Raw genomic sequence first — 13,814 nt, 5'->3', positions numbered from 1 at the left:
CGAAGCAAATAGGCAGCCGGCAGTATCTGGGAAGCACCGAGGCAACAGGCTCATCCTGGCCTGTGCTGCTTACGTCATGCACTGCACCAGCATCAGTCGCCTTGTAGCAGCATTGCTCAGTGTCAGGGAGACTGCGACGCAGAATCTAACCCAAAGGGGATGGGAATGTGGGTACTTGTGGCTAGGTCCTCATGCCTGGGGGGGTGGAGATGCTGTGGCAATCTGTACTTTCCTTGGCTAGCAAGGAGTCCCGGGAACTCATGAGATGGAAGAGCTACAGAGAGGTCTAGTGGTATCAGTGGGGACCGGGAGTCGAAATGGGGACTAGTGGTCTAGAGCAGTGCGGGGGTGGGTCTCAGAACTCCTGGGTTCCATTCCCAGCTGCGGAAGCAGAGCGTGTTACAGCTGGGCTGAGCACCTCAAACTGGGAATCCAGATTTTAACTTCTGCAGCTCAGGCCCCATCTCTGATCGCTTGATTTCAGGGTACACCCAGCAGCTGGCTTATCGGAAAGCAGATAACTCCTATGCAGCCTTCACAAACAGACCAGCGAGCACCTGGTAAAGCATGGGGCGCGGGGGGCAGAAACGTGGTGGGAACTGGGGCTGAGCTGTTGTCCTAACACACATCTGACTTCAGAGACTCTCCACTAAAGTCTCCCTGGCATGGGACCCAGAAGACCTGGGTTCAATTCTTCCTCTTCTGTTGACAACTCCATGTGGGACCTTGGGCATGGCCCTTTGTCGATCTGGCCCGCAGGTTCCCCGTCAGTAAAATGGGGTTAATGGCCTTTCCTTTCAATTGTGAGCCCTTTGGAGCAGGGACTGCCTCTGGCTCTGGGTCTGTGCAGTGCCTGGCGCAACGGGACCCTGATCTCAGTCAGTGTCTGGGCACCACCTGAAACAACGCAGACCCCTATCTCGGTCGGGGTCTGTGCAGTGCCTGGCACAATGGCGCACCCCATCTCAGTTGGGGGGTTGTGCAGTGTGCCCATTATGATGTGGGTGGGAGGGACCCGTCTTGGTTGGGATCCCGGGCAGTGCCCAGCATGACAGTGAGGTGGGGGTAGGGTGTGATCTCAGATGGGGACCTCTAGGTTCAACCATAAGACAGCTTATGGTCACTGTTTAACTGATTAACAAACGGTTAAGAGCTGTTGCAATAACTGGTTGAGAGATGATTAGAGTCTCCGGCTTTTATACACGGCTGATAGCAATCGACATGGCATGCAACTCATCTCCGTGGCGTATTAACCCGTTACGAAGGTACCCTTTATTTAAAGTGTGACCCACATTAATATGGGGTCGGGGCGGCTGGCTGCTCCTCCCCTGCTCACCCCAAGCCTTTCCTCCCCGGCAGGCTGACAGCCTACGTGGTGAAGGTCTTTGCCTTGGCCGACGAACTGATCGCTATCAACCCCGAGGTGCTGTGCGGGGCTGTGAAGTGGCTGATCCTGCAGACGCAGAAGCCTGACGGGGTGTTCCAGGAGGATGCCCCCGTGATCCACGGGGAGATGGTGGTGAGCTGCTCACCCTGGGGGGGCTGAATCTGGAGCTGGTGTCGCTTTGCTCCATGATGGAGCAGCGGCTTGGGAGATCGGGATCCGGGTTCCGAGTTCGGGCAGCGCCTGGGAACGGGGCACACAGGGCGCGGGATGCGGAGCCTTCCAGAAACCCAGCCTTTCCTCTGGCTCTTCTCTCGCTAGGGAGGGTACCAGGGTTCGGAGCCGGATGCTTCTCTGACGGCCTTCGTTGTCATTGCGATGGTGGAGGCCAGAGGCGCCTGTCAGCCGTATGTGAAGGTGAGTCATGCAGGCGGCATGCGAGGCCACCGAGTTTAGCACGTGGCGTTTTTTCATCTAGGGACAAGAATGTAGGAGTGGGGGCTAGCGACTAGGGGACTGGGTGTCAGGACTCCTGGGTTCTATTCCCAGCTCTGGGGTGGGAAGAGATGGGGCAACAGGACTCCTGGGTTCTATCCCAGGATGTTCTGGGAGGAGAGTGGGGGTCTAGTAGTCAGGACAAGGGGCTGGGAGGCAGGATCTGTGGGGCCTGGTAGTTGGAGTAGGGGGTCTGGGAGTCAAGACCCCTGGTTCTATCCCATGATCTGGGAGGAGAGTGGGGGGCTAGTTGTCAGAACGGGGGGCTGGGAGCTAGGACTCCTGGGTCCTATTCCTGGTTCTTCTGCTGATTCGCCTTTTAACCTTGGAAAATATGCCTTCCCCTCTCCGTGCCTCGGTTTCCCTAGTCGACGCTCTCTCCCTTCTGGGCTCTAATGCGGGCTCTGGGGTCTCGGTGCCTTTTCAGAGCTTGGGCAGAAGCATCACGAAGGCTGGAGATTACTTGGCGAGGCGCATGAAAGACCTGAAGAAACCCTACTCCGTGGCCATCACGTCCTACGCACTGGCGCTGCTGGGCCACGCTGGAGCAGGAGACAGGCTCATGGCGCTTTCCACGGGTGAGTGAGTCTCTGGCTCCAGAATCCACGTCTGCGTCTCAGGCGGGCAGCAGGAGAGACGCTGAGACAGGCAAGCCATTGGGCTGACTAGCCTCGTATCCCACCTCTCCTTTGCTGTGTAGATCAGACCCACAGGCCCAGCTGGGCTGAGATCTCCCCTAGCACTGCATTGGGTCAGAGCCATGGGCCCGGCTACCCTGGTATCTCCTGCTATCTCAGCCTAGGCGCTGAGGTTTTTTTTTCCCCAGAGTGCTCCACCCCCGCTCTGCCCCATGGCCCTGCCCCCACCCTACCCTTCCCCCGAGGCCCCACCCTCGCTCTCCCACTTCCAACCCATGCTCTGCCCCTCCCCAAGGCACCCGCCCACCTGCTGCTTGCTGCTTGCTGCCCTCCCTCAGCCACCAAACAGCTGTTTGGCAGCGCTTCCGATCAGCTGATCGGGGGTGCCGCCGAACAGCTGTGGCTGGTGAAGGCTGAGCACCCACTTCTTTTTCCCATGGGTGCTCCAGCCCTGGAGCACCCACGGAGTCGGTGCCTATTCACCTCAGATGAGACCAATAGCCCCACCTTGCCTTGTGTCTCCCCCCCCATAACTACAGCACTGGGATGATTTAGTTTGGGATTGATCCTGCTTTGAGCAGGGGGTTGGACTAGATGACCTCCTGCGGTCCCTTCCAAACCCTGATATTCTGTGATTCTATGATCACACCAATGGGCCCATCCAACCTGGTATCCTGCCTCCCTGCCCCCAAAATCAGGCCAACGGGCCCACCCAGCCCGATACCCCTTCCCGCTCCCAGACGCACCAGGCTATTCTGTGCTAGCTGCCAGCTGTGTATGTGACGGGGCGGGTCCCTCGCTGCTCCGCAGGAGGAACGCACTGGGCCGACCCCCAGTCCCGTCTCTACTCCATCGAATCCACCTCTTACGCCCTGCTGGCCTTGCTGAAGCAGAAGAGGTTGGAGCTGACAGGGCCCATTGTCCGGTGGCTGACGGAGCAGCGGTATTATGGAGGAGGCTACGGCTCAACCCAGGTAAATATCACCACTGCGGATCCCTGACCCAGACCCAAGGCGGGCCCACGTGTGACATGAGAAATGGCAGGTGAGGATCCATCTGGCAGCTGGCTCTGCTGAATTAGCCCAGCCGCTGACTGCAGCATATTGCCGGGTCCAGGGCATCATCCCATCTCTGGGGACGTCTCCTGGCATGGGGCTTCTATTTGTCCCATGGGAGACTATGCCACACCCTAGGGAGGCTTATGTAGTGGGGTGACCTGGCCCTGCAGATAGGGCATAGGACTGGGAGCCAGGATTCCTGGGTTCCCTTCCCAGCTCTGGGAGGGGAGTGGGCTCTAGTGTTAGAGCAGGGGGCCTGGGATCTTTCCCAGCTCTTCCACTGTGTTACTCTGCAACCTTGGATACGCCCCTTTCCTTCTCCGGGCCTCATTTTCCCCCTCGGAAAAGCACAGTGATCCCCCCCCCCGCCTTTGTAAAGCATTTCCCACCCCAAAGCCCAGCCTGTGGGTGCTCAGTGTGTCCCTCTGGCTCTAGGCAAGCTGCCAACGTCACAGGTGATGGGAAGGGGCTCTGGGGAGCTTCTTGCTAAAACCCCATGGCCAGATGGCCGTGAGGTGTGGGCCATTGCTCTGCTGCTGGGGCTTAGGCCTTCCCCCTCTTTCCCCCTGCCAGCTCCCAGGAGTAGGATACACCCCCTCCTCCTGTCCCCCGCCCCCCAGGATTATGCCCCTCAGACTCTTTGCCACCGCTGCTCCTAGGAGGGAATACATCTCCTTTGGGATCCCCCCACCCCCAGTCCCCACGAGGAGATATGTTACCTCAGAATTACCCCCTTCCAGAGCCTTTGCCCCCCAAGGGGAATATGCCCCCCAATATTGCCCCTTTCAGAGCCTTGCCTTCCTCCTCAAGGAGGGGTTATGCCCCGCCCCAGGATTATCCCCTTTCCAAAGCCTTCGTCTCCCACCCCCATTCCTTGCCAGCCTCCAGCACTATCTGTATCCCTCCCAGTTCCCAGGAAGGCCTCTCCCACACTCCCTTGCCAAGGCAGGTTGCTATCAGCCCTGTGTTTTGCATGGGAGACAGACGGTTCTTTGTTCCAAGGGGGAAGTGCAGCCCAGCCACCCTGGGTTAATCACAGACTGAGGGGCAGCCTCTTGTTAAAAACTTGGCAGCAGCTCAGTGAACACGTGGGTTGGTCCGGTGAGATCGAGATGGGCTGCGTCTGAACCACCTGCATCTTGGGTCAGGCCTCACCCCACAATGCGCAAGCAGGGCCCAGCAGATCCCATGAAGCCCCAGAATCTGCCCCGGGGCCACAGAATTGTGCCACGGAATCTCAGCTTCTAGCCTTTTGTGGAAGCTGCCAGCCAAGCGTGCACTGCCTGCCTGAGTCTGCAGACTGTCTGACATGGCTGTGGGAGAAAGGAGCTGACCCCTCGCTATCCCACTGGGGTGTTTGAACCCTCAGGAGCTAATGCTGGTGATGGAGTATTATTTGCTCCTTTTTTGCTGTGGCTCACCAGAAGAATGTGTTCACTCTGGTCCCTAATGATGGCAGCCCACTGACTAAAGCAGGCAGTCCATGGAGCATGTCGCAGAGCACAGAGAATGACGAAAGCATCTTCCAGGAAGGCCTTCTTCCGCCTAACAGAGTGGTAGGGCTCAATGCCAGGATAACTGGGTGACGTTCCCTGGCCTGTGAAATCCAGCAGGTCAGACTAGATGGTCTAATGGTCCTGTCTGGCCTTATTGTTTGTTCTTGTTCTGCATTCCTCCACTAGATCAAAGCACCCTTTAGAACCCGGGGCTCCCCCACCCCACAAAGGTGCTTTACACACCGTTATCAAGTCACCTCTTGATCTCTCTGAGAAGCTGATTCAGCTCCTTCTGTGTCTCACTAAAGGCATTTTCTCCAGCCCCTCGAATCATGTTCGTGGCTCTTTTCTACCCGTTCCAATATTCCCACGTCCTTTGTTGCACACACCAGAACTAGGCGCAGCCTCCCCCCCTGCACCGCCCCTTCCCCCGATGCCTCACCCCCATGCTGCCCCTTCCCCTGATGCCCCGCCCCTGCGCTGCCCCTTACCCTGATGCCCCACCCCTGCGCTGCCTCTTCACCCCAAAGACCCCACACCCCGCTCACTCCTCTCTGCCCCCTCCGCACTGTGGCTTGCCTGAAAAGTGATGGGGCCATGGCCCCCTGCCCCCCACATTCCAGCGCCCCCGGCGTTGCAGCGTTTCGCACGCAGAGGAAAACTCCCCTCCCTGCTCTTGGTCGCCGCTCCAAGGAGTAGCACAGTTCTCCTTCGTGGCCGTGGCATAAAATTTTCTCTCTTTTACTGATGAGCCCTTTTTTAGCGCAAATCACCGCCACCCCCATCCGCCTCCTCGGGGCCCCACCTCCCCAAAGCCGTAGCTTCCACTGGTCTCCCTAGAGCCGCCACTGCATTTCCAGCCACCCTGCACCCCATCCGCAGGGGTCTTGCTGCGGGGTTTGCTGGGCGTCCCTCTGGGTCCTTGTGCATTAACCCATTTGCCCCTTCCTCGCGACAGGCCACGATCATGGTCTTCCAGGCTCTGGCCCAGTACCAGATGGATGTGTCGGAAACCAAGGACACGGCCCTGGACGTTTCCATTAACCTGCCGGGTCGGAGCAGGCCCCTGCTCTGGAGGATCAACCGGGACAATGCCATGGTAGCCCGGACGGAGCGGGTAAGTCCCAGGGGCTTGGAGAGGGGGGACCGGGCTGAACGCCCCGCATGGGTGAGGGTGGGATGAGGGTGAATGGCAGCAGGAGTTCCTGTTGCCGAGCAGGGAGGAGCAGGCGTGAGGGGTCGGTGGAACGGCAAGGGGATGGCACGGTCACTGTGGAGAGAGACCACGCGGAGGGTGGGAAATTGGCCACGTGTGAGGAGGCAGGGCTGGGGGGTGGCCCTAGGGTGAGGGGGTGCCATGGGCAGGGGGCAGTGCCTTCCCCATGCAGAAACTGGGGAAACCCAGCCTTACTCGGGGAACAAACCACTTGTGTCTCGGACAACATGGTCGCTAACCTACCCGCTCCCATCCCCACAGACCAAGCTGACCGACGGCTTCACTGTCTCTGCCAAGGGACACGGCAAAGGGACACTGTCGGTACGTATGGGCTGCTGAGAACCCGCCCGTCGGCCTAGGGGGCTCCTGGATGTACAGCGTGTGGCTCTGAAAGTCCATTTCGCCAGCTGGCGGGGATCTTCCTGGATCTGAGGGGGCAGCAACTGCCCCCCAATCTCAGTGCTGCCCCCTGCTGGATGGATCTGAGCAGGGCTGCCGGGCAATGACATGCTTTGGGGAGGCCGCATCCCTTGTTCCGTCTCTCTCTCCGCCAACCCGAGCTTCTCTCCGGTCTGGCCATTTCTATCTGGCCCTAGGAATCCTGCGACAGCCTGGATTTGCCCGAGACTCCTCCCCATAGACCCCTGGGCCGGAGCAGCCTGGTCAATATCCGTCCCTTCATCGCCCCTTTCTTTCCCAGGTGATGACGGTTTATTACGCTCCCCTGACGGAGGGGGCGGCAGCCTGCAAGAAGTTTGACTTTAGCGTCTCTGTGCAAAGGGCACCTGATGGTAAAGACCTGGGATTCCTGATCAGGGGAGAGGGGACTGGTTTGAGGGGTGCAAGGCCGCAAGATGGCTATCTATACCCTGGTGAGAAGGGGTTAACCTCCATGCAGCTTACCCCTTTTCTAAGCTGGCTGAGGAACAGAGCCCTGTCACCAAGCCTCAGTGGGTCACAGCTGAGAATGCCAAACTCAGGATAAACTGGTGAAAAACTAGAGCAGACTCACCCCCCACTGGTGGTTATTCTGTCACGAGATTATAGCAAGCCAGTAAGAAAAGCCACTCAACTTTATGATGAGTGGTTACTGAAAACCAATTTAATCAAACTGTAGGGTCCTTCTAATCCCAAGAAATCAGCCACTTAGCCAGGTCAATCTGTAACTCAGATTTTACCCAATAATCATCTTGATGCCAATCCTGTAGTAACTAAAACTAAAGGTTTAATAAGAAAAGAAAAGAAGAAAAGATAATATACATACAAATAATTGCAAAGTCCTGTAGCAACGATGCAATAGATGGCTGGCTTGTAAAGTCTCTCTGGGAACTTCCAAAAGATTCGAAGGTCCGCAGTCCATATAGTTCAAAATGCTCCAAAAACTGTAAATCCACAGGCCAGAGAATCAGGGCAGGAAAGTGGCAAAATGAAGCTGTCTCAGGGGTCTTCTATCTCCTCTGCCATGTGCCTAGGGACATGTTGTCTCTGTTTGTGCAAAAAGAACAGGAGGACTTGTGGCGCCTTAGAGACTAACCAATTTATTTGAGCATGAGCTTTCATGAGCTGCAGCTCACTTCATCGGATGCATTCAGTGGAAAATACAGACTAACACGGCTGCTACTCTGAAACCTGTTTGTGCAAAGTGACTGGCCTGAGATGGCGTCTGGGTCACATGGACAATGATCACCCCTCCTTGGGAAGTTCGATAATTCACAGGGGCAGCCATTGCCTGTGGCCCATTGTTAGGGTGAAGTGTCCTTAATGGGCCATCACCACACAGCTGTCCAGCCTTGATGTAAATCTTATCTGGTGGGTGTTACCCAGGAATACAGCACATGTGTAAAATACAAGTCCCTGGCCAACAGTCGTAACTTTAGGTACACAGATGATCCATGCATATGAACAGGACAGTCCTACTTAGCAAATCATCACTTTTCCATTGACACCTCGTATGACACGCTTTGTACAAGACTTGTTGCAATTGTGTAACCGTGGCATTATCGTTCATCGGTTCAATCAGACTGCGTCACAAGCTCCCCTGTAGGGAAAGACCTTGTTGATTTGCCTCTGTCTCCATCTTCAGAGTCACTGCGGGGGAAGATCTGGGCTTTATTTGGGACTCAGGCTGTTTCAGAACCGGACTCCAGCTGCTTGCTTGGGGCTTGCTTGGAGCAGGGGTGCGCACGGTCAGCATTTGAGCAAGGGGTTCTCCCAGCAACTGCTCCCGTGGCTCATGATTAGCCGGGAGCTGCAAGGGGCTGGGGAAGCAGATTGGGGTGTGGATGAATTTCCCCACTAAAAGAAAAATTGCTTCTTCAACAGGCTTTGATCTCAGAACCTAATTAGGTCCCAGTGTGGTGGGGAACGTGTTAGCCACTTAGAGATGGGGAAACTAAGGCACAGGTCACTCAGCAGCACTGTTGGGTATAGAACCCTGGCTCCTATTCCCCACCTGGGCCACTAGACCCCCATTCCCCTCCAAGGATAGAACCTAGGAGTTCTGATTCCTAGTCCCCCTGCTCTAACCATTAGACCGCACCCCTCTGCCAGAGCTGGGACTAGAACCTAGGGCTCCTGATTTGCATGCCAGTAACCACAAGATCCTTTTTCTTCCCATGACGGAAGCAACTTGCACTTGGCAGACAAACTAGTCACAATTGACACTTCCCTGGAAAACTGTATCAGAGATTGAAAAGATTAGGGCGGTTTATGAGAAGGGAGGAACTGAGAGGATGTGAGAGAGCTGCATACAAAGGAAGGAGCCTAGTCAAGGACCCGTGTTCAATTCTGCTCTGCCACAGATTCCTGTCTGACCTTGGGCCGGTCATTTAGTCTCTCTGTGCCTCAGTTTCCCTATCTGGAAATGGGGGGAAAATGGGACTTCCCTCCCCCACAACGAGGGCAGACTGTGAGGTGCTCAGATAATATGGCGATGGGGCCCAGAGAAATACTTTGGAGAGAGAGGAGAAGTCCTGTGCGGAAAGAGCAATAGCCCGGAGCTCTGATCTAGCGCTTTTCATCAGTGGATCTCAAAGGGACAGATATTTAAAGGTCTTTAGGCACCTAGCTCCTATTGAAACCACTGAGAGGTAAACACCAACGTACCTTTAACTGTCAGGTCCCAAGCACTTCCCAAAGGAGACACGAGGACAAAGAGGCACTGAAAGAGAGACAAGTAACCACACAGGACAGATGAGAATCATGTCGCTTAGATGAGCGACTGGGTGACGGGAGCAGGATAAGGACCAGTGTACAACAGGCTGGGATAGTTTGGTGCCCATCTTGTGTGACTGTGTCTGTAAGTGGGGTGGGGGAATCCCTGAGGAGGGGGGAGTCCTCCCCTGGGAATAAATTTGGGATGATCCTGGTGCGTTTCCTCTCCGGAACCATTTTTAAATGGGTCTGGTGATGTGGGGGGGCACCATTGATGAGACAGGAATGTGACTCCCCTGCTGTGTTGATGGGTCTTTGCAGCCAAGAAGCCAGAAGGAGCCCTGGCCTCTGTGTTCATCCAGATCTGCATGCGGTGAGTCATCCCCGGCAGCCATCACCCCCCCCCACAGCCGCCCCCCACCCTAGAATGGTGGAGAGTGTGTCAGATCCTGGCTTGAGGTGTGTGTCCATGTCTCCGTTTAGGGCAGCGGCTCTCAAACGGTGGGTCACGACCGCATTTTAATGGGGTTGCCAGGGCTGGCATTAGACGTGCTGAGGCCTGGGGCTGAAGCCCTGAGCAGTGGGGCTCAGGCTTTGACCCTCCTTGCTGGGTGATGGGGCTTAGTTTACAGGCCCCCTGCCTGGGGCTGAAGCCCTCAGGCTTCTGCTTTGGACCCCTGCCCTGGGTGGTGGGGTTCAGGCTTTGGCCCCCTATGCTGGGCGGTGGGGCTCAGGCAGACTCAGGCTTCAGTCCCCCCTCCTGGGGTCGTGTAGTAATTTTTCTTGTCAGAAGGCAGTTGCAATGCAATGAAGTTTGAGAACCCCTGGTCTAGTGGTTACTGTCCCTGTAACAATAATAACCAATAGGAATTAGGCACCTAAATACCTTGGAGGATCTGGAACCTGGGGCCTACAACATGCATGATTTCCAGTCCCATCCTTTCCCCCCACCCCGTTCGGCTTTCTTTTCCTGGCTATAGTGCCCACCCCAAGGCCGGCAGATCTCCTTGGCTGCACCCCGGCTGTTTTGGGTACAAGCTCCAGACTGCCCCCTAAAGGGCTAGTACACCCCTCCACAGCCCCCCAAGGGGTTATTTTTTGAGGGGGTGGCCTCCAGGATCTGCTTTCCCCACCGAGGTCTGTCCGGCAGCCATTGATACCTGAATTGGTGCTACTTGGGATCCACGCGTCCCCTCTCCCGCTGCAACCAGGAAGGGCCGTGGAGGCAGTCGGCTGGGCTAGCAGCCTCCCCAGTGGCTTCGTCCAGCCAGCGTCCACTGGTCAGTGCCGGTGGCCTCCAGAGAGGATCCGCTTTGTTGCCTGGCGGGTGTTTTCCTAGCCAAATCCTCTCTGCATCCTCCAGGTTCCTGGGAACGGTGGACTCCACCATGACCATCCTAGACGTCTCCATGCCCACCGGCTTCTCCCCAGACATGGACGACTTGGATAAGGTGAGCCCCACCCCCTCAACGCGTGGGGAGTTGGCTGCTCCCCTGGGACCAACCTAAGAGTGGTGGTTCGGGCAGGGGTTTTAACCTCTTCCATGCCAGGATCACACACACACAAATTTAGCAATCTGGGGAGGGCATCACAACCTCCTGATTCTTGTTGGGTCATGACTCAGGGGCTTGGTGCCTTTCACCTCTTGGTCATTCTCGGTCACAGACTGGGGCAGCAGTAGGTGTTCTCAGCTGGTGGCTGTGTGGTGGGTTCTCAGCCCAGTTCCTAGTGGGACAGGAAAGTCACTGTGTCATTGGCACGAACCAGCCCCCTCGTTGGCAGCCCCTGTGTCAGATGGGCCATGGAGATGGTGCTCCCCTCTCATTCCTAATGCGGGGTCCCCCCCAGGCAGGGCTGAACCACATCCGGAGAGGGTGAGGAGCGCGGAACTCAACACGGTCGATGCCCTGTCCAGGTGTCACAAGAGGACTGAGACCCTGGGAATGTCAGTGGGCCAAGCCTTGTTCATGGGATCAGAGCGGAGAGCAAGAGGCAGACAGTAGGGGGGTGGAAAAGGGGGTGTGAAGTCAGGAGGGGCAAAGCTGGGCACCCCCAAAGCTTTCGAAGAGTTGGGGGCCCAAGTGGGCACCGTCCAGCTTGTGGATTCTACTGGCTGATCAGTTTGATTTCCATGCCCAGCTCACGAACCGTGTGGACAAATACATCTCCAAGTTTGAACTGGACACGGATCTGTCTGAGAGAGGTTCCCTCATCCTCTATCTAGACAAGGTACAGCTTGGCCATCCCCCCCCTTCTTTCTCTTTCTTTCTTTCCCCACCTTCTCTCTCTCTCTTTGTCACACTTAATATTAAGGTCCCACTGATAATGGATTAATAAATGCTTCAGAGCTACTAATAAATGGCCAATCAATTGTTCTGGAGCCCAGCAGATCAGTAGGTTGCTTAACCCATCTCTGGGTACGTCTACACTGCAGCGGAAGGTGTGATTCCCAGCTCAGGCTAGTGCACTAAAGATAGCGGCGTGGCTGCAGCAGCTAGCCAGCCGAGCTCTCAGACCAGACTAGAGTTGGGCAACCAGCCTGAGCTGCTGTGACTCGTGAGGCTGCAGCCATGCTTCTGTTTTCAGGCACGAGCTCACGTGTGCGTCTGCCAAGCTGGGGATGACACCTCCCAACTGCTGTGTAGACATGGCCTATAACTCCTTCCGCTGATAGTCGTCTGTGGCACATCCTGCTCCTGGCTGACATGGGGATAGCCTCCATTCATCATGCATTAGCCCTTCAGAGTAAGGTTCGATTCCAAAGTGTGACCAATATTTCTATTTGGGTGGCTCCCAGAAGTCCCTGATTGGGGGTGGGGGGCAATGTTCCCGCTAATGTTTTCTAATTTGGGGAAGAGGATCTCCCCAAACTGCATAAGGATCCAGCATCCACCCTGCTCCCAGTTCCCAGTGTAAGGGGCAGATCAGGCACCTGGCCAGAACTGTAGAGCAGCCCTGAAGCGGCTCTAATTTACACTGGGGCCCTGCACAGTCACGCAATATGGGGAGCACAAAGGGGGATGGGGTTTAAAGCCCCTGCCACCCCCTTGTGCCCCCTGTCCCAAGTGCAGAGTGGAGTAACTGGGAATCGGGCCCTTTGCCATGCTATTGGCACTCTCTCCTGCCTGCAATGACTATGCCATTGCAGCTCCTAAGGGCCTTTCTCTTCCTCGCTAGGTGTCCAGCAAAGAGACAGACTGTCTGAAATTTAAAGCTCACCAGCACTTCGAAGTGGGTCTGATCCAGCCGGCAGCCGTGATGGTGTACGAGTACTACTCCCTGGGTTAGAGCATTCATCACTCGCTCATCTCGTTAGCGCCCAGCAAAGCACGCTGGCCCCAGCAAACAGTCAGACAGAACCCTGGTGCAGTGTGCTACCCAGTCAGGACAGGCTTGAGCCTTATCACCCGACTAGCTCTTCAGGGAGGCAAACCAGGGCAGTGCCTGGGGCACTAGCCTGTGACGCAGGAAATCTGGATTTGATTCCCCAGCTCTGCTTTTGACCTTGTCATTCTATGACTCAGTTTCCTTTCTGGAAACAGCCTTTCTACCATAAGAATAACACTTCCGTCCCCTTCTGCCCCCCCCAAAAGGAAATGATCACCAGTTTGCTAGCCTCTTTAAACCAGAGCATCCAAACCTCTGAGGAGCTAATTTAAGGGGAATGAGCCCACCTGGGTAGTTAATTGACTAACGAGCACCTGGGCATGATAAAAGCCCATCATTAGTAGGGGGTACTGATAGAGAGAAGCCCTCCTAAAGGTGAGGAGTGCCAGGAGAAACAGAGGCCCCATAAAGGCAGGTGGCTGTGCAACCCCCCTGACCCTAAGGGAAAAGCCTTGAATTCAATTTTATTTGTGTTTAATAAAGAAGAACCCCGGCAGGGGAATTTGGACGTGTACATTTTGTGTGGAGTTCTAAAGGGAAACTGAAGCAGAAGGTGCTTGCAGTGCCACACTAGGCCAGGAGGGGGCAGTACAGGATGGGCAACAGAAATAAAATCTCAAAAATAAAATCAAACCCCTTCCCCAGCTGAGTTTTAGCTCTAAAAAGGGAGACAAGCCAGAGTCTCCATTAAGTTCACAAAGGACTTCGCTAGTGATTTTACATGGAAGATGCCCAGATACTACAGTGATGGGCAGCTGGATAAAATCCTCAAGTACACAAAGAGATTCCCCAGGGAATCAAAGCCAGATTTTCTGGACAGAATAACCCGTCCTTTACCCGTAGAGCTTCGGGGCAGGGACTGTCTCTCGCTGTTGGTACAGCATCTGGCACGAGGCGGCCCTGCTCTCACTGTGTGAGTGTCCGTGTCCCAGCACGGGGGTCTGTCTCCCATTGTGCATCTGTGCATGGTGTGAACTCAAACTCTAG

The 13,814-nt window shown here is 55.7% G+C and overlaps 1 protein-coding gene and 1 long non-coding RNA gene across 2 annotated transcripts in view; one reads left to right on the top strand and one right to left on the bottom strand.

Moving 5' to 3' along the window:
• LOC140901138 (complement C3) overlaps positions 1 to 13,814 on the top strand; it is a 45,837-nt gene that overhangs the window by 26,037 nt on the left and 5,986 nt on the right. The window contains exons 25-36 of the mRNA XM_073319457.2: positions 485 to 560; positions 1,360 to 1,519; positions 1,706 to 1,801; positions 2,307 to 2,457; positions 3,328 to 3,491; positions 6,030 to 6,188; positions 6,549 to 6,608; positions 6,988 to 7,078; positions 9,762 to 9,813; positions 10,804 to 10,891; positions 11,580 to 11,669; positions 12,618 to 12,723. Coding sequence (XP_073175558.2) covers positions 485 to 560; positions 1,360 to 1,519; positions 1,706 to 1,801; positions 2,307 to 2,457; positions 3,328 to 3,491; positions 6,030 to 6,188; positions 6,549 to 6,608; positions 6,988 to 7,078; positions 9,762 to 9,813; positions 10,804 to 10,891; positions 11,580 to 11,669; positions 12,618 to 12,723 — 1,293 coding nt within the window. The remainder of the gene's footprint in view (positions 1 to 484; positions 561 to 1,359; positions 1,520 to 1,705; positions 1,802 to 2,306; positions 2,458 to 3,327; positions 3,492 to 6,029; positions 6,189 to 6,548; positions 6,609 to 6,987; positions 7,079 to 9,761; positions 9,814 to 10,803; positions 10,892 to 11,579; positions 11,670 to 12,617; positions 12,724 to 13,814) is intronic.
• Positions 7,516 to 13,814, bottom strand: part of LOC140901140 (uncharacterized) — a 17,225-nt gene continuing 10,926 nt past the window's right edge. Inside the window, exons 2-4 of the long non-coding RNA XR_012155775.2 lie at positions 10,601 to 11,165; positions 9,393 to 9,447; positions 7,516 to 7,772 (exon numbers count right to left, since the gene is read on the bottom strand). This is a non-coding gene — a long non-coding RNA (uncharacterized LOC140901140). The remainder of the gene's footprint in view (positions 7,773 to 9,392; positions 9,448 to 10,600; positions 11,166 to 13,814) is intronic.

Source organism: Lepidochelys kempii, chromosome 20 (assembly GCF_965140285.1).
Source record: "Lepidochelys kempii isolate rLepKem1 chromosome 20, rLepKem1.hap1, whole genome shotgun sequence".
NCBI classification, from domain to species: Eukaryota; Metazoa; Chordata; order Testudines; family Cheloniidae; genus Lepidochelys; species Lepidochelys kempii.
Note: the sequence above shows the minus strand (reverse complement) of the source record. Positions and strands in the feature narration are given on the sequence as shown.